The 22932-nt window shown below is 36.8% G+C and overlaps 1 protein-coding gene across 5 annotated transcripts; it reads left to right on the top strand.

Moving 5' to 3' along the window:
* The first annotated feature begins 7783 nt into the window (after positions 1-7783).
* ARRDC3 (arrestin domain containing 3) lies at positions 7784-22352 on the top strand. Of its 5 annotated transcripts, XM_032627017.1 has the most exons (9): positions 7785-8299; positions 12051-12135; positions 12240-12321; positions 14464-14611; positions 15649-15751; positions 16101-16357; positions 16685-16847; positions 17118-17272; positions 19610-22352. In XM_032627017.1, exons 6-9 carry the CDS (start codon positions 16148-16150, stop codon positions 19664-19666), a joined length of 585 nt encoding a protein of 194 aa, XP_032482908.1. In that variant the 5' UTR covers positions 7785-8299; positions 12051-12135; positions 12240-12321; positions 14464-14611; positions 15649-15751; positions 16101-16147; the 3' UTR covers positions 19667-22352. The 5 variants fall into 5 exon arrangements, 4 of the variants coding, with proteins under 4 accessions (XP_032482905.1, XP_032482907.1, XP_032482908.1 ...); XR_004349227.1 differs by lacking the exon at positions 12051-12135 and having other exon boundaries at positions 7784-8299; positions 17080-17272; XM_032627014.1 differs by lacking the exon at positions 12051-12135 and having other exon boundaries at positions 7784-8299; positions 17406-22352.
* Positions 22353-22932: the final 580 nt, after the last annotated feature.

Below are 22932 nucleotides of genomic sequence, written 5' to 3' on the forward strand. Positions count from 1 at the left end.
GGCTTCCCTGGTGGCGCAGTGGTTGAGAGTCCGCCTGCCAATGCAGGGGACACGGGTTCGTGCCCCGGTCCGGGAGGATCCCACGTGCCGCGGAGCAGCTGGGCCCGTGAGCCATGGCCGCTGAGCCTGCGCGTGCGGAGCCTGGGCTCCGCAACGGGAGAGGCCACAGCAGTGAGAGGTCCGCGTACCGCAAAAAAAAGAAAAAAAAAAGAAAAAAAGAAAGAAAAAGATTCTACAATCTTACAATGGAAAATTGCTTAAAGGTAACACTCCATTATCAATATATCACATATCAATAAATACTTATTGAGCATGTATTATTTGCCAGGCACTACGCTAAGTGCTGGAAATATAAAAATGATTAACGCCTGAGCACTAGATAAGATATGAAGACTGCCCTTGAGAGGCTTGGAGTATTATGCAAGAGGCAATTAATGTACAAACTATATAAAGGATTGTTAAGGAACAGGGTCTTAAAAGGTGCTGTGTACAAAGAAGAGAAATATATAATCCAAACTAGGGGAGGAAAGGATGGTTACAGGAGCCTTCTTGGAGGAGTTATTAACAAATAAGTCTACTGACTTGCTTGCAGTATGGCCTAATGATTTAAGAGCACAGGTTCAAATCCTAGCACCACCTTTTACCAACTGTATACGTTTGGACAACTTACTTCATCATCCCAAGCTTGTTTCCTTGTTTACAAAATAAATATAATAGTATTCACCTCATTGGGCTGTTAAGAGGACCAAATAAGATAAGAGTAGAAACACCAAGTAAGAGTAGAAAGCACAATGGCTGCTGTAAGATATGCTAGTATTCTGGTTGTTATAATGATGATCTCTTTCTCTCTCACATACACGCCCCACTCAGTGAACCTGGTAGTTTCTGGACTTCTTGGCCAGTGTATGCATGTGCCACACAGCTATAAAAGAAAAAACTGCTCCATCCTCACCCCCATCTTCTGTTATCATCCAGGCTTCCCAGTCCCCTGAAAAGTCTGCTTGACTTGCTGTCATTACCCGACATGCCTGCACCATGCCCATTCGTTGAACGTGAGTCTGACCACAGAGGCATCTCTGGACTACCTGTCCACCACCATTCTCCTCTCATCTTTCACTGTCCCCCATATCCACCAGGAGACAGATCTCTTGGCTTTCAGCCCCACACTAGTCTCTGATGGGTCTTTCTTACCAGTGTTTTGGTGATTTTTATGCATTTCACTTAATCAGCTTTGCCCTCTATTGGCCACCACTGTCTCCAAGCCAGTGGCCAACATTTCATTTCATTTGGAGTTACCATCATTGCAGAGACAGAAAAAAAAAAAAAAAAAAAAAAAAAAAATATATATATATATATATATATGATTAGAACAAAATCATCAAGCTTTGTGAGGTTGAGAAAAGCTAGTGCTAGAAAAAGAATAACATTTGGGTCTTTTGTTCTTTCCTACTTTATCCTCTTTAGGATCATGACTCTATTTTACAATCCAGTCTTTCCCTGCAATAATCTCCCACTGGCTAGTTTTCTATCAAGTAAGTGACCCTTTCTGAAAGGTTTTCTCCCTCCTATTCATTTGCAGAAAGACCTACGGGAGGGGCAGGGCTCAACTCAATTTCTTCTTACACATTCACCTTTCTGAGGGCTTTTACCAAGTTTCACCAAAACAGATTCAAATGATAGCAATAAATAATAATAATAAATGACAAATTATAGTTAAAAGATGTTTCCCTATTCAAGTGGCTCACTGGTAGAACTAAGTGTTCCTTATTTCTAAGAGTGCAAAAGATATGATTTGGACATTATAAGTATCGGGTAAAAGGGCATCTACTCTAGCTTCCAAATTCTGTTTTTAACACATACCTTACAAAATTGTTTTGGCTTTATCTAAGCACTACTCCCACTTTATAAAAACCAAGACACACTGTATTATTTTAATTTGTAAATTATTCATGATTTAATTCTGTTCTTCACTTTGGATACTTTGCTTTATACATCTTCACAACAGCATGTGTACCTCCATGCCAACAAAATCCTTCATATATGTTTCAAAGTCCAAAATATTAAAGCATTAAATTTCTTTCAATCAGATTCTCTGCAGCAAAATAATTTGAAACTCTTACATGACCACAAAATGTTATAGCAAGTTGAGGAAGAAAATTTTAGTTGCCTCATGTTTCCACTGAAATGTATTAAGAAGTTTATACAAGAACTACAAAGATGTTTATGTTACAAAAACGACAAATATAAAGCTAATTGCTGATGATCCACATATGAATTTACTATGTCATAGACTGAAACTGTGATTTTAAGGTTTAGCTATCACCTAACCTGTTCCATAATCCTGAAACAAGGTCATTTGAAATTCGTAAAATTCTGGGGACAGTGAGTCCTCAGCAAACTTCTAAACTTAAATTGTCCCTCCTCCTTACAGCTTTTCACATGAAACACTTCCTTCATCATAGCTACTTCTTCAATGTGGTAGCAAGTAAAATTCCCCAACAACAGAAATGAAAGTAACATGAAAACTGAGCTGATTACAGATGGGTGAGGAGCAAGAATTCTCTCTTACAATTTTTAAATTACAATATTAATAACAATTAACCACAATAAATAAAACTAACCTTAGATGGCAGACCTTTGTAAAATGCTTCCATTAAACGGTATTGAAAAGGTAGTGGCAGTGAGTAACAAGTTTTGGGTTTTTTAAATCATTCATAATGATCCTCAACATCAAAAGAAAAAATGTAGATGACTGGAAGGGTAAAATTCTCCAAGTAAGATATTGAACATGAAATTCCAGTTAGCCAAATATGAGTTTTATGTAAAAAACTGAGAACTCGTTCCTTTCAATTATACTTTGCCACTAAAACTCAATATCCATCAGAAAATATGAGTTATTATAATTAGAATTCTTTTACCCTCATTACATAATGCTGTGCCTGGTCAAAAATCATACAATAGTTCAGAAAAGAAATGTAGCATTTCTGATCCTTCTTGTAGGCCTGATGCCACTTTGAGCCTGGATGAATAAAGTTTTTCAACTCATCTAACTTAGCAGGGCCTAAGTGTTACAAATTAATTAAAGAGACTATACCTTTGGAGCCACTAATCAAATCTGTTGTCAAAATAGCCTACTGGACTCAACAACAAGAAAACAAACAACCCGATTAAAAAATGGGCAGAGGGTCTGAATAGACATTTTTCCGAAGAAGACATATAGATGGCCAACAGGCAGATAATTTCCTAATTATCAGGAAACGCAAACAAAAACCACAGTGAGATCTCACCTCACGCCTGTTAGCATGGCTACTATCAAAGAGACAAGAAATGACAAATGTTGGAGAGAATGCAAAGAAAAAGGAATCCTCATACACTATTGGTGGAACTGTAAATTGGTGCAGCCACAGTGGAAACCAGTAGGGAGATTCCTCAAAAAATTAAGAACTACCATATGACCCAGCTATTCCATGTCTGTGTATTTACTCGAAGCACACGGAACCACTAATTTGAAAAGATACGTGCACCCTCATATTCCCTGCAGAATTGTTTATAATCGCCAAAATATGGATACAACTTAAGTGTCCATAAATGGATGAATGGATAAAGGTGCGTTATATATACAAAGCGGATTATTACTTGGTTATAAAAAGAGAAGGAAATCCTGCCATCTGCAATGACGTGAATAGACCTGGACAGCATTATGCTAAGTGAAATAAGTCAAATGGAGAAAGACAAATACCTTATGATTTCACTCATATGTGGAATCTAAAAAGACAAAACAAGTGAACAAACAAAATAAAATAAAAATAAACTCATAGATACAGAGATCAGCTTAGTGGTCACCAGAGGGAAAGGGGGTTTGGAGGGTGGGTGAAAATGGGGAGTGGGATGGTGGTGAATGGTAATTAAACTTGTGGTAGTGATCACTTTGTCGTGTGTACAGGTGTCAAATTATAATGCTGTACACCTAAAGCTTATGTAATTTTTTTAAAGTTTAAAAAGTGTACTTGATAAGAAGCACTATCGTTGCTTAACTGGTAATGCTTTTCTTTCTTAGTTGTACATCTAGATGGAAATGTACCAAAATGTTAACAGTGGCATCTCCGGGTGAATAGTAGAATTACGAATGATTTTATATTAAATCGAAAATCAAAAATAAGAAGATTAAATGGCATTCACATAACACATACCACACTATTTAACGATGGAAAACAGAAACCAAATTTGGTACTGAATTTTATCACAAAATCCACAAGACATTAAAACATGTATTAAGTACAAAGAATGTAACAAACATATATAAAATTAATATAAAAAACAAATCTTACTCATTTTGCTAATACTATGTATAGCAAATCTTACCTCTAATCTCCACATCAAAGTCAAATTTGCTGCATCTTGAAGATGTTAGAGTTGAGCCAGAGTTGCAAAATCTTGAAAGGCAGAGTTAAGACTTAAAAAACAAACAAACAAAACCTCCCTTAGTTCTACAGCACTCAAGCCTGTCAGGTGTTAGTTAAAATAAGGAGCAAGCATGGATTTCATATTTTTCCTTAAGAAATAGGTTTCGACTGCTGATACAGTTTTTCTTACAACCACACAGCAAAACTTTCAGTTGAGACGGATTGTTGGGGTTTTTTTAATGATACTGAGCATTTTGATATAATGTGAAAAACTCCAGACTTGGCAGTAATTTGACATGTTGCCTCAGTATTATATACTGTGATAGCAATTATCATTTGCCTGTTTTTGACAGAGTTCTTGAGATTGAGTTTAAACCTTTACACAGTAAGGTGGAACAGCCATGGAGTTTAAAATCCAAGAAACAAATACCATAAGAAGAGCTTCCCATATAAGTTCTGAAGCAGCTATAAAAAGGGGAGGGAACTGGTTACTCTGCCTAGTCAGAGTTTTATTCAGTTGTGCCAGAAGGAGGGAGACAACACAGCCGTGGGATACTGTTCTGGGCACGGAAAGCAGCCTGTAACTGCATGTTGGCAAGGGGGAGACAGGCTAACAAAGGGGACAGAAGATGTACTTGACAGTAGAGAGGGTTAGCAGATGAGTAGGAGGAGATGGCATATGAGACGTAGGCTGGGGTATGGTAGGAAAGAGCCTTGGTGGTAAAGATGAACAGCTTCAATTTCACGCAAAATACAATAAAGGCCCAGTAAAGCAAGTCCAGAAGCCGCAAATAATGGCTACAGTACAGCATTTCAAGCTGTTTACAGGGTAGATATTTAGATAAGGAGTCTTGAAAAGGGGAGGTTATAAAAGTCATGAGAGAAAACATTCAAAACTTAGTCCAAGTGTTTTCATAGAAATGAAAACACAAGCAGGGATTTAGAGGTGCCAGAGTTGGTTGGTTGTTTCTGATGTTTTCATAGTTTGAATAAATAGGAGGAGGAAAACAAAATGAAGCAAGTAAACTCAAGTTTAGGTGTTTAAGAAATAGTCACATGACTGAATCCAAAGAGAAGAAAGGTGATAATTAGGGTAAGTGAGAAGGATCTTAAGTAAAAATTATAGGGGATAAGAATTTCTTGGCAACTTGTCAGTTACTAAAGTGTTTAGGAAGACATTGTAAAAAAAAAAAATAAAGAGAAGTAGAAAAATAAATAATGATAATGATTTATAATATCCTAAAGGGTTCAAACAGAAGGAATAATGTAATAGAGTGACAGGGTTGAATCATTTAATGTGCTTAAACAATTTTCCAAACTACGAGTAAATCTCTTAAGTTTTTGGTTAAATGGAATTCTAGTTTGATTTAAACAGCTGATTCTTATTTTTTCAAAAATAAGTTATATTCCGACCGGAGAGATTTTACTAAAAATTCTGAAGAATTCAGCAATTGTTCACTAGCCCTTAATAATTTAAAACAACTTTGGTAATAAAGGCATCATTGTGAACTGTGCTTTTAAATCCACGCCCAAAGTTATTTAATGGTTAGTATATTTGACCTTAACGCTAACACTTTAACAAATTTACCACTAGGTGGCGAAAAAACCCAAACAGTATCTGTTAACAAAGCTAGTACAAGATCCCAAGTACTTGAACAACTAAAATAGCCACCAGGTGTCATCCAAGAGAGGAAAAAAAAAAAAAAAGACTATTCTCCCCACTCAAATACAAAAATTCAGTTTTAAGCACAACCATCTAAGCTCTATCAGAGGTAAATACCCTGTCCATTAACTGTCTAAATAGTTTGCATATTTATACTCTATACAATTTATACAATGCTCTTGACTCCAAGATACTGCCTTTCAACTAAAACCCAACTAAGTAAAAGTTAATTTCTTTTAAAAAAAAACAACAAAAAAACCAGCAAGACCAATGAATGAGCTCAATGTATTGTGAATCATAGTTTCAACCTATCCAAATACACTGCACAAAAGAACCTAAAACGGCTTAGACACAGACAGCCAAGAATCTTCCAAAGTGTATTTGGTTATGTATATATACTTCCAGATTCATATTCTTTTTCCCTATATTTCTCTCCTATAAGCAATTTCATTGATTGCAAAAAAAATCTAGATAATTATGCTGTTATGCCTTGAATTCCGGTGTGATTTTACAAAAGCACTGAAATTTGTTACCAAAACGTTCACAGTAAAGAGACAAATGTACCTGTCCTTAAGAAAGATGTATAATGAGAATTATGTTGAACAGTCCAAAGCTGAAAATTAAAATTAAAGCTTTACAGAATTAAGCCCTATTTATATAACAAACCATGCTTTTTAAAAAAACATTTTCTGCACTTCACTAACTTCTAACAAAGATTTTTCAACGCTGTTGTAAACATTATGTCAGCTAAAACACTATGTCATGCTGCCTTTTATAAGGTGATACTTTTTTAGGCCGAATCCTATTCTTAATCCTCTGGACACAGGAGTTGTAATCATGTCATACCCTGCAAATCTAGCGGTAGGTGGTGTCTCAAAAAAAGGACGTTTTCTTCCTTCTAGGAAGTGGTCAAACCTTGTTTTTCCCTCGTGTCATCAGGCAAAAACTTGATTGTTCTTCGTTGCTATCGAATTAAGAGATGGAAGAGAAAGCAGTTCAGGAGAAAGCAAAATATACTGATTAAACTATACTTGCTTCTCTTCCTTGCTCCTTATAGTATTCTCTTTTAAGGTCTCGACCTGACCTCGACTGGGCTCATTTCCACCCTGCCTACAAAGCACTGATTTTAAAAAGAAAAAATTCCAAGCCAAGAATGCTCTTGTCTATGAACATTATCTCTTCTCTGGTTTTTATTACATTTTCTTTTGAAATTCGTTAGATTATGTTCAACAACCAGCCCTTGCCCAACCGGTTTCTCCCCTTCCCCCATTTCTCTACACACATCACTTTTTCCTCCTCCCATCAGGGCAGTGGGCAAAACACGGCAGTGGCGGCAACGCACGTTTTGGGCCGGTCACTCAGCAATTTATTCTCACTTGGCTTTGCAAACAGCTCCCCACCCAACCTTGTCCCCCAGTTCCCTCCCTCGGCCATTATCTTTCTACTAGACTGTGCTCAGTAAGGGACTCCAGCTACCACGTCGAGGGTTTACGGTAGCCTGCCTACCAATAGGAGCCTACAATGAAGAGAAGTCAGGTTCAGCCTCCCGGCAGCCCCAGTGTCTTCTTCCCCTGGCTGTACACCTACTGTACCCGCGAGCGAGCCGGGCGCGGTGTGGGAGGGGGCGCGCAGGGAGGGCGGACAGCAGCCGCGGCGTGCGCATGCGCACTGGGGTTGTTTTTCACAAAGCTGCTCTTAAAGTGAGCTGGCAGCTTCCAGCCGCCCGTCTTTGTAAGGAGACCACTGAGACTAGCAGGATCGCGGAGCAGCAGCCTCTGTGCTGCCCTGACTTTTTAAGAAATCTCAATGAACTATTTGTAAAGAATCACTGATCCTGCCTGCAAGCTCTTTGCACGGCAAAGACATCGATCAGTGTTAAGTGAAGATCACATTTTATATGTGATCTTGACTTTTTTGTCTTACATTATATTTTTTATAGATTTTGTTATAAACATGGTGCTGGGAAAGGTAAAGAGTTTGACAATAAGCTTTGACTGTCTTAATGACAGCAATGTCCCTGTGTATTCTAGTGGGGATACAGTCTCAGGAAGGGTGAATTTAGAAGTTACTGGGGAAATCAGAGTAAAATCTCTTAAAATTCATGCAAGAGGACATGCGAAAGTACGCTGGACCGAATCGAGAAACGCCGGCTCCAATACTGCCTATACACAGAATTACACTGAAGAAGTAGAATATTTCAACCATAAAGACATCTTAATTGGACACGAAAGAGGTAAGTTTTTTACATTATTCGGAAATTATTAGACCTGTTTTCTTTGGCAAAGTACCTTTTCAATTTTCCTGAATTAATATAATCCTACTCCTACCATAACGTATAGCTGTTTGATAAAGGTTGGAAAGGTGGAAGATTTGAATTCTCCTTGACATTCATCGTGTGTTAAGCCGTAATGCATGCAGGCATCTGCAAAGTGACTGCAAACTGCACTTATTCCACTACCTCTATACCCGGCTTGGTCTGTGCCATAATGCACACTTGCAATCCATTTCCACCTTACGTATAAATTCTGCTTATATGCGATTCAGTAATTTTACTAATATGTTTTCAAATGAATTGCAAAAAGCTGCAATCCAATATTAGGTTTTTCCCTTGTACTCTGCAACCTTAGATCTTAAAAACTAAGCTTCAGTAAAGAAACGGAGTAACATTTTTAAGTGGGTTAGTAGGTGTATTTCATTTTTAATATTGACACGCAAAAGACTTAAGAGAATTGACCGTTGTTCTTTGATAATGGGTTTCTGTGGTTTATTTTGACATATGGTATCAACACCCCACGTGTTTTTTCCTATTCTTTCCAGTTCCTTTAGAAATTTACATCAAGCATTCTCTATTTTAAAGGACAGCACCTATCATTATGATATGTTTAAAGTCAGTTTTAGAAGCCATTTAGGGTCAGAAATTTTCTTTTCCAAGCATCATGCCTAACTTTGGAACGTGCATTCAATGAAACCCGTGCCAGTCAAATGGAATTGAAAAGTATTCGGCTCGTTGGATATGATTTTTGGTTAGAAACTGGAGATGAAGGGTTGTCAAAGGGAGAAGGGGTCCTGAGATTTCAAATCTATTGTTTAAATGGTTACATTGTGGAAATATAGCAGACTCTAAGCTTGTTTTTCTAAGTTTCCACCCTTTGTTAGAAGCGGTTCAATCCTGTTTCGGACCAGTTCTGGGGGGTGGCGAGGAGGGGCGCTTGTTCTGCTCTCAGCAGATTGGTTACACGCGTCAGGTGGTGGCGATGACTTAATTCCTAGCCCAAGAAGAATATAGTGTTAAAACTGGTTATGTAATTTTGTCCTTCTCCTTTTTAATGCAGTATTTAACTCGAATGTTGATGATTTTTCAGAGTAGAGCACATTTTTACCTCCATTTTTAATTAAAAAATACACATCCACGAGGAAGTGCTAATTGAACTAAGGCAAGTGTAGAAACGTAGGGTGCTTTGAGTTACAGCATGAATGCATTATTTTTTAAATATTAAGATGAAATCAATCTTTAGTTGGATTTTCAGTTACACATAGGTAATTTGCATCCTGAAATAATTTTTAGTTAACCTCTCTAAGCAGTGACAGTGATAAGAAATGCAACTGCCTAATGACAGTCTTGGTATTTGTTGAACAGGACACACAAGTTTGTATTTGATCCTTCCTGGACTGGCAGCTTTTTATAAGATGAGTGAGAAGAAACAAAGGTTTTTAAGGAGTTGAGGTTTGCAGTGGGGTAAAAGTAGAATAACGACTTATGGGGACAATTTCATTAATTGCGCCACGATTTCATAGTAAAGAACACTATGTGCCCCGCACCCCCACGAGACACCCCTCAACCCCTGCAAGCTAGAACGAGCTTCGCTTGGAATACTTTCAATGACTTAAAACTGGGACCTCTCAAACTAGCCTGGTAACTGAGACCCCGCCCCGGGCGGCCGGCGATAGGCGGAGCCGGGTTTGTTAGCCTGTTGCTAAGGCGATGCCAGGCTCTGATTGGATTGGGCGCGAGCGGGTGGGGAGAGTGGGCTCGCCGGCTGGGGCGAGGCTTGGAACCGGCGTGCGCCGGTAAAGGTCCCTCCTGAGCTGCGGCCCCCGCCCCTACTCGCATCCCTGCCCGGGCTTCTGGAGGCGCGCGGGGCTCATATCACATACCGTTCTGTTGCCCCTCACCTGGGCCCGCTTGCAGCCCCGAAAGGAGCGACTACAGGTTTCAACAGAGTGGAGAGGAGAAGCCTCCGCTGGCCTTACAGGTGCCGGATGGCCCTGGGCGCAACTTTTTAGCTGCCAGTTCCATTCACGCAGAAATTGGGTGGGCAGGATTAGCAGGACCCCATTTTCCACGTTTTCGGGTGGAAGTCGTCAGGCAGCTTCTGTAAACGCTTGTCTTTTTCTTAGCTGAAACAGCGTGTTTCCTTTTCTATGCAGTCACCAGACTGGCTACCTTGATGTGACCCGAGTGGGGAGAGAGCGCCAAGACTGGCCGGGACGGGGAAGGAAAAGTGACATTAACATTGAAAGCGGGGTGAGGTGGGGCCTTCGGCGAGTATTCCTTGCCCACTTGTCATTGTTTCTTTGGGGCTTTTGCACCCCGCGCACCATTCCCCGCGGCCGTCGCCGCAACTGTAAAGGTGTCAGGGTGGCCCGAGCCAGATCGAACCGGTCACCGGCCGGGGCGTGTAAAGCGGAAGCGCCGCAGCGTGCTCGCCCCGCCCCACGTCAGCAGGCTAGGCTGCGCGGCCGCGAGCGCGAGCGCCGTGCGACATATGCCGTATGTATAGCGGGGCGCGCGGGCGGCGGCGGCGGCGCGCGGGCGGGCCGGTTGGGATCTGCTCGCGCCGGTTTAGGCCGGTCCTCTCCTGCTCCGGTCTAGTTCTTGATTGACAGCCCGGCACTTGTTTACCACGGCGCGGCCGCCGCCGCTCGCCTCGATGAGACTGCTGAGCTGGCACAAAAAAGGGAGCGAGACGGGAAGAAAGGGAGAGGGAGACAAACTTTGGGCGCCGCCGGGGGGAGCGATTTTAAATGGCCCCCAGCTCGTCAGCGGGATTTCCGTGCTTAAATACCGTAGAGAGGATTTGCACGGGGGGAGAAGAAAATACTACTGAGATAGAAGGGAGTCTTGGTGATTTTTTTTGAATACAAGTTTCCACATATAGGCGCTTTTTTCCTTTTCTCCTGTGGTGGAAGGGAAGCATCACGGCTTTTGTGTGAATTCATTACTTTGGTGAGGGAAAGTTAGATGATAATACCCGTTTCTCTTAGTCTCCTGGTTAATGATAAAGGTTTCTACACCGAGAAAACTGCGCTAGTAGACGTTTATGTAATTAAATTACCCGGTCGGAACGCTTTAGAAAATCATTTTAAGAATCCAGAACACCCTCCCACATTTCGTTATATTTGTTTTGGAGACGTTTTGGAGATAAACCTATTTGAGCAAAAGAAATTGGTTGTAAAATAAAGTCATCCCGTTTTTTCTAGCAATGGGAAACAAACCTAGTCTTCATTTTTCAAGGATGTGTGACAGTTGTTTCCCATTAAGCAGGCACCGTTTAAATCTACGGTATATTTTATATATATGCGAATTTTTAGCTGTTGCTAGGACAGACAGATTGTCATAATTTTAGGTTCAATAAGAATTTTTATTTTTAGCTATGAAACTGACATTAAAATCACTGTTCCTTTTTTTTTTTAAACTCCAACATCTATTTGACAAGAGTTTTCTAATGGTTTTAGAGCTTTAACATTCACATCTTCTGCATCAAAACTGACATATTTTAAAAGGCTTACATGAACAGTTTTCATTTTATATATAGTCTATTTAAGTAAGTGGATGAAGAGAAAGGTAACATCTTAGTATGAGATTTGAAATCTGGATCTTTTGTTGAGCCTGTATTGTCACACATAGATGCTTTACAGTTTAGGTTGTTTTCCATTGAAAAACCAACTATGGGGTATAAGTATTAATTATCCCCATTCTACAGATGAAGCAACTGAAGACAGGACTTTTATTTTACCCAGAGGAAGTGATGAAGTTGGAATTAGAACTCAGATCTCTCACACTCTAAAGTTTGTGGCCTTAATTACTATGTGAGCATCTTTAAAGTTCTGCCACCAGGAAGAGAGTGTAAAGGTTTAACAAGTTTTTTGTTTTCTTTTTCTGTTTGTTTTAGATGATGATAATTCCGAAGAAGGCTTCAACACTATTCATTCAGGAAGGCATGAATATGCGTTCAGCTTCGAGCTTCCACAGACGTAAGTATTTTGTAACAGGCATTTTTCATAAACATCCATTCTTTTCAAATGAAACATTCTAAATTTAAATATTTTTAGTTTAAAAAAAAACCCTTTTCATTACTGAAACTTGCTAGAGGAAAACATATACTCAGAAAAGAAGCTATTTTTTTAATCTAGAGTGGCAATATTATAGAAAGCAAAGCTCAATTCTTAGTATGCTGTCTCAAGTTTTATATGGTTTTTAAAACTTGAATAGTATTTCATTTAAAGTGAGTGAATTGGAAGGTGCCAGTAAAATAGTAAGCATTTAATACTTAGTTTATCATCAGCATTAGCAGAAAAGGTAGAACATAACAAGTCTCTCATTTAGTAGTTTATAAAAATTCAGTGATCATTTTTTATACTGATGCTACCCAACAGCAGTAGGCTAAGAAAGTCAAAATAATTAAGAGTATCCTCACTTTAGGAGTGATGTGTTTTTTTCTGTTATGAATTCATTAGCTTCTGTGCAAAGAGCTATTGAGAAGGTCACTCGAGATATTATGACCTGTACTTAAAAGGAAACTTCCATCAGAGATACCTTAATATAAGGCTTGGAATCTAGTATGAAAGGAAGAAGGAAAGTAGTATATTCTTTTTTTTTTTCTTTTTTGCGGTACGCGGGCCTCTCACTGTTGTGGCCTCTCCCGTTGTGGAGCACAGGCTCCGGACGTGCAGGCTCAGCAGCCATGGCTCACGGGCCCAGCCGCTCCACGGCATGTGGGATCCTACCGGACCGGGGCACTAACCTGTGTCCCCTGCATCGGCAGGCGGACTCTCAACCACTGCACCACCAGGGAAGCCCGTGTATATTGTTAATGTAATAATAAATCATTAAAGGAAATTATACAAAGAGTAATTTTTGAAAAAAATGCTTTAACAGATATTAAAACATGCAAAGTGGCACTTGTACTGTTTGCTCTGAAAGGTAAACTTGCATTACATAAGAACGTCAAGTGCCAAAGGTACATAATGCTGTATTTTTTTAAATTCTAGTACTTGTTATATATGGATAGAGTTCATAAAGGGTATTTTTCAGAGTATCGTGTGTAACATATTGCTTAAGAACATGATTTTTAATATAGTGCCCTAATTACTTTCTGAGAAAAATATTTTAAGTCTGAATACAATAGGAATAATACATTTGGGCCTGAATATTTTCAAAGCATGGAAGTAATTTAATATATTTTTTTAAAATTCTATCTATAAACCCATCATTTAAAGTAAACTCAAGAAGACTAGCATAGATCCTGCGTTTTATTTCTCTGCTATACAAGTTAATGCAGAAGTCTAAAATACAAAACAAAAACACCACTATACTCCTCAAAGAGCTAGCACTCTACCTTGTAAATAAATGAACCTTGTGCATTTTTCTAATGAAATTATGAAAAAGAGACTAAAATAAAATCTTCCACAAGTAATAAAATCTGGGAGAGTTGAAAAAGAATTATGATTCTCTTGATACAGGTCAACAGAAAAAATTTTTTCTTTTTAAGTCTATAGTATAGTTAGAAAGCATGGCCAAAAAGAGTTAGAACATAAGTAAACTGGGAAATGTAAAAGCATTTTTTTAGAGCTTCAGTGGATTTAATGAAATGTGAAAAACTTTTGAAACTATAACGACTATTCCAGGCCTTTTCTAAATCTTAGTTAGTTACTATAATAAGAGATAATAATAATTCTTAGTTAATGAAAAATGGAGCGCCATAGGGAGTCGTTTGGTCTGAGTGTTTAACCAGTGTCCAGAATATCTCAATAGAAATAGTTAAACCATTCTTAACTTTATTTTTAAACTAAAGTCTTGACCTTTTCAAGAATTGTTCATTTCCAGACTTTGCTAATTTTGCCACCAGCATTAAAAGTAGCCTCTTCTTAGTTTAAAGAGATTGTATTCTTCTGGCTTTTTTAACCAAATTTCTGTAACATTTAACAACTTTGTGTTATTATTTGGAAACAGAAGGTTTTTTCCCCAGTGACTTATCCCTTTGGAAATACAAATTATGCCTTTGATAACTCATTGATGTATAAACTTACAATATATTAACACTTCTATGATGAGCTACTGTATAAATATTAAAAAGAGGTGTAAGATTAATATATTGACCTTTATATTCTGCACAGACCACTTGCTACCTCATTCGAAGGCCGACATGGCAGTGTGCGCTATTGGGTGAAAGCCGAATTGCACAGGCCTTGGCTTCTACCAGTAAAATTAAAGAAGGAATTTACAGTCTTTGAGCATATAGATATCAACACTCCTTCATTACTGGTAAGAATTAACTGAATTCTTCATTTTTTGTTTTTGGCATATAAATATTAAAGAATAATCACCTAAACTACATACACATTCTTTATAATTTTTAAATAGTAACTTCATTTTTGAATTACATAAATACCACTTTCAAAAAAAATAAGAGCACACAAATTAATGCAGGATATGCTCACATTTTCTGATACTGTAATAACTTTAAGTAAATTTTTAAAGTAAGACCAGTATTTGGTATGAAGTATCTTCCTCAGAAGGTAACAGCAATAACAAAAGAATAGATCTGTTCCCTAAATAATTTTAGTGGAAAAAGAACAGTAGTATCAATTATTATTAAAACAATATCACTTAACTTGAAAATATCATAATCTAAAATTTGTATTATTTATTGCATTATTCCAATATAGGGATAGTTGTCAAATGATGGGGAGATAATTATTTTCATGAAAAAACTTAAATTCTATTTTAAAGGAAATCTTTTTTAATTGTATTTTTTCACAAGATTCAAATTTGATTTCAAAAACTTTACTTGGTTTAAACAAATAATAACATCTTTAAGCAAGTAAAATTAATCTTAAAAATGAGCAGTTTTCTTTTTTTATGTATTGAGTTTTACAGTCTCAGAGAAGGATGTTATCATTTGGGATAATAACCAAGTTACTTTCCAAACTGCTTTTTTTTTTTTTTTTTTTTTTTAAAGGCAGTTTAAATGGAATGTGGAAAGGGTTTTTTTTTTTTCTGTTTGTTTTTTTGGTTGTTTTTTAATTATTGTGTATGTAAATAGCTGGGCTAAAACTATGTTTATGAAATATGGTGTTAAACCCTTTTTTCTTTAATTGAATGGAAACTTGTATAAAGACAAAAATACTAATATAAATCAGAAGTCCATTGGTTAGTGGAAAAGTATATTTGGATACTGAAAAGAAAACAACACTACTTTTAATGTTAAATTCTTCAAGAATTTAAGATTGTATTTTAAAACATTCTATTACTGTCTCAATTCATACATTGATCATTTTCTATAAATTTATTTCTTACAGTCACCCCAAGCAGGCACAAAAGAAAAGACTCTCTGTTGCTGGTTCTGTACCTCAGGCCCAATATCCTTAAGTGCCAAAATTGAAAGGAAGGGCTATACGCCAGGTATGTATGAGGTGGATTCCCACAAAAAATGATCTTTCTTCACTTAGCTCTTATGTTATAAATTTACATTATTTCTACTAAATGCAGACATGATACAGTATTCTTTGGTAAAATATCATAAATTGTGCTTATCCAGTTTCCTTTTATAAATTGGAATGTAGTCTTCTTTTTTAAATTGCTACTGTAAATGTGTTTATTTTTATAACTATAAGTTATTTGCCACTCTTAGGATAGCTTTTTATCCCTGTAGTTCATTGAACTTTCAGACTTTAGCCTGAGAGTCTACATTTGTTTTGGGGTTGGTTGGTTGGTTGGTTTTTAACAGTAGATATATTTTTTTTTCCTGTAGGTGAATCAATTCAGATATTTGCTGAGATTGAGAACTGCTCCTCCCGAATGGTGGTGCCAAAGGCAGCCATTTACCAAACACAGGCCTTCTATGCCAAAGGGAAAATGAAGGAAGTCAAACAGCTCGTGGCTAACTTGCGTGGGGAATCCTTATCATCTGGAAAGACAGAGACGTGGAATGGCAAGTTGCTGAAAATTCCACCAGTTTCTCCCTCTATCCTCGACTGTAGTATAATCCGTGTGGAATATTCACTAATGGTATGTATAGATTTAAGGGTTTGGGGTGGGTTTTTTTTAGGTTTTAAAGTCGTAAGGGTATCATTTTGTCTTACCCAGGATTTGATTTTTTTTATTCCATGTGTGAAATATATAATTATATGTAATTCTTTATATAGTTTGGAATATAATTACTAATTTTACCTAAGGTAATGTACACGATGGAGAAACTTTTCAAGTATATCATATGTATATAAGTTAAAAAATGAAGTAAATGAGAGCCTCAAATAACATTAGATTGGGTTATTCATTTTTTTAGAGGAAATAGTACTTGGCATTCTAAACCTAACATCTCCTTTCATTGTTTAGGTATACGTGGATATTCCTGGAGCTATGGATTTATTTCTTAACTTGCCACTTGTCATTGGTACCATTCCTCTACATCCATTTGGTAGCAGAACCTCAAGTGTAAGCAGTCAGTGTAGCATGAATATGAACTGGCTTGGTTTATCCCTCCCTGAAAGACCTGAAGGTAATAATTTGATAATGCATATCTAAGCTTAATCTATTATTTTCAAGAACATAATTTTGCTTCTGGTATTTTATGATTAAAGTTTGTCTATACTTGAAAAGAGTAGATATGCCCCTAATGTTAGGTTTAAAATGTATATCCCCCTAGTTTTGATCACAAGACAGATGATTATTATGTTACCTTGACAGTCCTTTTTAATACCTTCTATTCTGTGTATTTTGACATGCATAAGAACGTGCTGTTCGAATTGCGTGTATCTTTTTCCTTCAGCACCACCCAGCTATGCAGAAGTGGTAACAGAGGAACAAAGGCGGAATAATCTTGCACCAGTGAGTGCTTGTGATGACTTTGAGAGAGCGCTTCAGGGACCACTGTTTGCATATATTCAGGAGTTTCGTTTCTTGCCTCCACCTCTTTATTCAGAGGTAAGCATCAAACCCTCAAGTACAAAATGGGCTGTGACTCTCTTAGTAAACAGTATTGCAAACTTTTTTTTTTTTTTTTTTTTTTTTTTTGCGGTGCGCGGGCCTCTTACTGCTGTGGCCTCTCCCGTTGCAGAGCACAGGCTCCAGACGCGCAGGCTCAGCGGCCATGGCTCACGGGCCCAGCCGCTCCGCGGCATGTGGGATCTTCCCAGACCAGGGCACGAACCCGTGTCCCCTGCATCGGCAGGCGGACTCTCAACCACTGCGCCACCAGGGAAGCCCAGTATTGCAAACTTTTAAAAAACACAGCTAGGTTTTGATTATCGTAAGAGAAAAACAAATAATTTTGAACAACAGATTAAAAATTAGATCATAAAATTGTCACTATTTACTAAGTTTGACCCAGAGGTAGGACTGGTCTCTTATATTATTGGGGAAATAAAGATAATGATCTAACCTCACTCATACTTCCAAAATGCCAGTTAAAGGAATAAATCATCTTTTAAAGCATCTATAGAACTGGCATTTTACAGTCATTGATTAAATAGCTAGAATTTATCTTATCATCCTTTTCCAATTTAATTTTCATATTTTAATATTCTCAGTCATAAGGGAAAATAACATATGTAATAACATCTTAAACAGCATTCCTGTACTCTTAGATTATTTTTATTCATCTCAAGTAACTAAGCACTTATAAGAATAAAACATGGCCCTTGGGAGAAGCATACAGACTGGTGAGGAAAACAAACTTAGAAGCAAAATATTACCTAACAATGTAATAGTAATGCACAGTTCATTTGAGGAGCAGCTTGCTGGGTCTTGAGAATCAGGAGGGGCTTCCCTAAGAAGGTGATTGTTAAACTGATTCTTGAAGAGTAAGTATTCTCAAAATGTAGAATGTTCCAGGCAGGAAGAAAAATATGTGCAAAGGAAAGGAGGCAGGGAGCAATCCAGCAATGTCGGATACTTCAGAATATATATATACATAATAATACATTGTAGGGACTTTAGAGTTGGCCTTGATACCAATGTTAATACCAAATGATTTTGTAAATCACTAGCATCAGCTTTTTCTTTTTGGTTGCTGTAGTTTAGATAGTTATTTTACAGTGAAATATTACTCCCAAGAAAGACATAAAAGGATTGTTTCACTCTTCAATGAATTGCTTTTATTTTTTTTCCCCTTAATACCATGACTAGAAGAGTTAATTTTCCTTTGGATATGATTAATATGAAATCCACTTTATTCATTTATTATAGGATGTTCAGAATCTGTTCTGTTCTCTGCAGATTCTTGATTGGACATAATTTTTCTATCCCACTATTTCAATTCATAAAATTATTAGATGCTAAAAATGTCCTCCCACTTTTTAGAAACATTGTCACTACATTTTTATTCTGACATTTCTGTCTTGCTTATTAAGTCCCTCATTTGTGATTTGATCTGACAGGCATTTTAAAAGAATGGCAATCTAAGTATCCACTTTTAAGCAATTTGTCATAAAATCTACCTCCTTCTTTTAAAATGAACTAAAGATAATTAAGAGAATTCAAAACTTTTAAAACCCTATATTGGTTCAGGGTGTGATTTAATTATTTTACATCTAGCCACATAGAGGGGGGAAAGTATTGTAAATGGGTCTTGTCCAAAAGATCTTTCAGTAAAAGAAATGTATTAAACCCAACAATTTGCCTTCCTGTGCCCATTCTCTTTGTACCTGAGAAGCAACTGAAATATGTTCACTTTTATTAAGTGTATGTGCATATGAAAGTCACTACAGAAAGAGGCAAGGTGGGAAGCCTCTAGAACATTTTGGGTTCACCATTCCTATTTCGTGATATACACTGTATTCCTAGGCCCTCCCTAGGGCTTTACACCCATGAGTTATTACCTCACGTAAGCACCAAGAACGTTGTTTACACAACTACATTCTTCCCAAAGCTCGGGAAAAGATGAGTTGACTTTTTTGTAACAGGATGAAATGGATACTTTACAGAAGAAAATCACTGCTATGAAAATGTTGGCCAATTGTGTATTTGAGTCTTAAGTATGACTAAGTGCTGAGTAAAACTCCATTCTCTGATAGAATGTTACCTTTACCTCTTGTCAAATAAAACTATTCCAGCATACCTTTCTAAATTTAATTGTTAATCTAGTAATTGAATAGCAAGTACTTTATAGATGATACTAATACCCTTTCTTCTCCATACAAACTCTGTACTTTCTGATTACATTTCTCAACTAGTACTCAAAATATTAGCGTATTTGCTGCATTCTTACTAAACCTTATCAATTAACTTTGGTTTGGGTTTTATTTTCTCTTTTCTTTCTAGATTGATCCAAATCCTGATCAGTCAGCAGATGATAGACCATCCTGCCCGTCTCGTTGAAGGAATACTTGATTAAATCAAGTTGATGTGGGTTCCGAACTGTATCTCTTCCCTTCCCGGCTGAGGACAGAGAAGTATCTTGGAGACACGTTTTCAGAGGAAGTGGAATTGCTTTTGCCCAGAAAAATGGCGAATACATGAAACAACCAGTGATCATGCTTTAGAAGCCTACAGCAATGTTCTGGGACTGCTCCAACATGCTTGAAGATCTAAGCTTTTTTCCTTTAAAACTGGCCCATACTAAGAGCAGTCTTCTTAGCCTATGGTCATACGTGTCAAGACACCACGTTGTAAAGAGGGATGATTTCCTTCTTTTGATTTGAAAATTTGCACATGCTCAATGCTTACATTGTGCGGTTCCATGTCACTACAGCTTTTTTTTTTCCATTTATGCCAGACTCTTGATACTCTTTTAAAACTTGTTTGCAGTGAGCACAACAAGGAACAAAAGCAAGCTTTGAAAAAAACTTTAACAAGAAAAAAACGCACTGACATTTTTTTTTTTTTTAATTTAATATAGCCTGGACTTTACCTGCGTATGCACATGCTCAGAATTGTCCTACTAGGCTGACCATGTATCACCTCTTCAGCTTGGATCCTATTGTGGATTTATTTACAAACATCAAATGCCTTCAAGCCAATCCTTCTTGCTGTATGTTTTGCAGCCTACTGTAGTAGATACGCAACAGATATGTGGGAAAAGAGATAAGAGGAGGAAGCTAATAAGAGACTGTCAAGATTGTATACCTTCTTGGTTTCTTTTAAGAATTTGTTGCCTTTCTACTATTACAGCAAAGCAGCATTTTGTTACTGACTGCCTAAAATCACTTAATCTCAGGTGAACGCATCACTTGCCAAACTGTTGGAATGCTATTTGTGTTTTGTTGCACTGTTGAGTTTTTTTGTTTGTTTGTTTGGTTGGCTTTTTGGAGAGGGAAATTTGGAAAAGGGACATACACAAAAGTGATAACCCACCCGCATTGCCTTTTTATCATTACATATGAGAAGAAACTAGCAGAGCTAAGAATGGAGTAAAGAGAGGCAGTATGGCAGGCACCAGCAAAGAGTTAAGGGCTGTTGCTCTTTAAAATTATTGTTATTTTTTATTATTATTTTAAAAGTATGGAAGTTTTCCAGTCACTGGAAAGGAGGAGAAAGTGCATTTATTTTTATACAGAGTTACGTAATTACCTCCAAAACACATATGTTGGAAATCGTTTTTGCTGGTGCAGAGTATTTTCATGAGCAGGAATATATATGTTCAGATTATGATTAGAGAGCTCAATTTATACATTTCCTATCCTGCTCAAGCTTGACAGAGCTTGAAAACCCAAGTTTATTCTAAAAGTGTATAACTTCAAAATTACAAATACTAGAATATGTGCTGGAATAATAACTTTTATATTTTTGTGGTTCTTTTAATGAAAGTATTTTCTTCCATTACCTAAAGAAGATTTTTCTAAGCATGAGAAATCATTCACTTTGAGTATATATAGTTATGAAGAACGATCACATCAGTAAATTATAGCTTATATTAAAGATAATTTACAGTTGGCTCATAAATATACCAGCATTCATGAAGACACTTATAGCTGCATTTTCCAAGGTACCAAGTTGTACTGATTGTCTTATTCTAGAAGGAATTCAGCTCTGATGTATCTTAATGAAAATCAGCATCTCTGGTGTTGCAACATATGCGTGAAATGGGTCTTAACATCTATCCTGCCATTTAATCCCACAGTTAATAAAGTGGCTGAAAATAATAGTAACTCTGGCTTGGTGCTTGACCTGGTTAAATACTGTCTTAAAGCTTCATACAAAACAAATAGGCTTTTCCATAAGTGGCCTTTAAGAAAACATGGAAGACAATTCATGTTTGAAAAATGCTGACAGGGTGAAGAAAGCCCATGTAAAAATGAATCGCGTTTTAAGTGATTCGGTTAAAGGGTTTGGGCTCCCATAACAAACTAATACTAGATAATAAGGAAATGGGGGTGAAATATTTTTTTATTGTTGTTAAATCATTTTGTGAATGTCCCCCTCAAAAGAAGCTAATGGAATATTTGGCATAAAGGGCATTTGGTGGTTTTATTTTTGTTGGGGCGGGGGGTGGGGGGATTGTCAGAAAATCCCTTTTCTTATGTCTAACTGACTAGGGAACAATTATTGATATGCATAGCATTGGAATACTTATCACCATATACTCTTTTAAATAACACATGAGGAAAGAATGACCAATATTCTGATAATTGGCACTGGGTTAACAAAACGTGATAAAGTTTCAAATATATAAAACTTTATCAAATAAAGTTTTATTTTCCCCATTAAAGTATTCCTTTACTTTCTTACTTAGAGGCATTACTCCTTTCTAAATATTGGTCAATTCTTGATATAAGATGTGAGGTTCACAAGTGTATTCCAGTATTCAAGATAGATTCCTGATTTTTCAATTAGGAAAAGTAAAATCCAAAACGTTAGCAAAACGAAGTGCAATATTAAATGTTTGCTCTATAGATTATATTCTGTGGCTGTTTGTAATTTCTCTCTTTTTTTCTTTTTTATTTGGTGCTGAATATGTCCTTGTAGGCTGTTTTAAGAAAACAATATGTGGGAAATGATTTAATTTTTCCTATTGCTCTTCCTTGTGGAAAATAAAAGTGTTTTCGGTTTTTTTCCTTTTTGTAAACTTGTTTGGAGATTTATTTGAATCTGATCATATTAGTAACTCATCATACGTGCAAACACAATTAAGACTACAATTAGGGAGTTCCCTAGTAGTCTAGTGATTAGGATTCAGTGCTTTCACTGCCATGGCCTGGGTTCAATTCCTGGTTAGGGAACTGAGATCCCGCAAGCCACACAGCATGACCAAAAATTTTTAAAAAATAAAATGAAGACTACAATTAAACTCTTAAGCCATTCTGGGTAAGAATTGTTTCTAGCTCACTGCTAAAGAAAATTACTGAAGGCTTACAGGAATTTTTAGTACAAATTATTGTTTTACTTAATGATTCATTAAGCTATGAATTTTTTAAATAAAATTTAAAAGTTAGAAAAAAGATATATAAATTCCCATCTTATATATGAACCAAACTTAACCAGGTATAGTTTCAGGTACTAATTCCTTCTCTCTGTGATGTGTCCAAGTTTCTAGTATTTTAAGAGCACATAAATTTAGAAGTTGTATTAATCTAATCTTAAAACAATTTTTCTAAATTTTAAAATGTCCTTTTTCTCAAAGAATGTCTGAATTTTATAGTGATTTG

Source organism: Phocoena sinus, chromosome 3 (assembly GCF_008692025.1).
Source record: "Phocoena sinus isolate mPhoSin1 chromosome 3, mPhoSin1.pri, whole genome shotgun sequence".
Taxonomy (NCBI): domain Eukaryota; kingdom Metazoa; phylum Chordata; class Mammalia; order Artiodactyla; family Phocoenidae; genus Phocoena; species Phocoena sinus.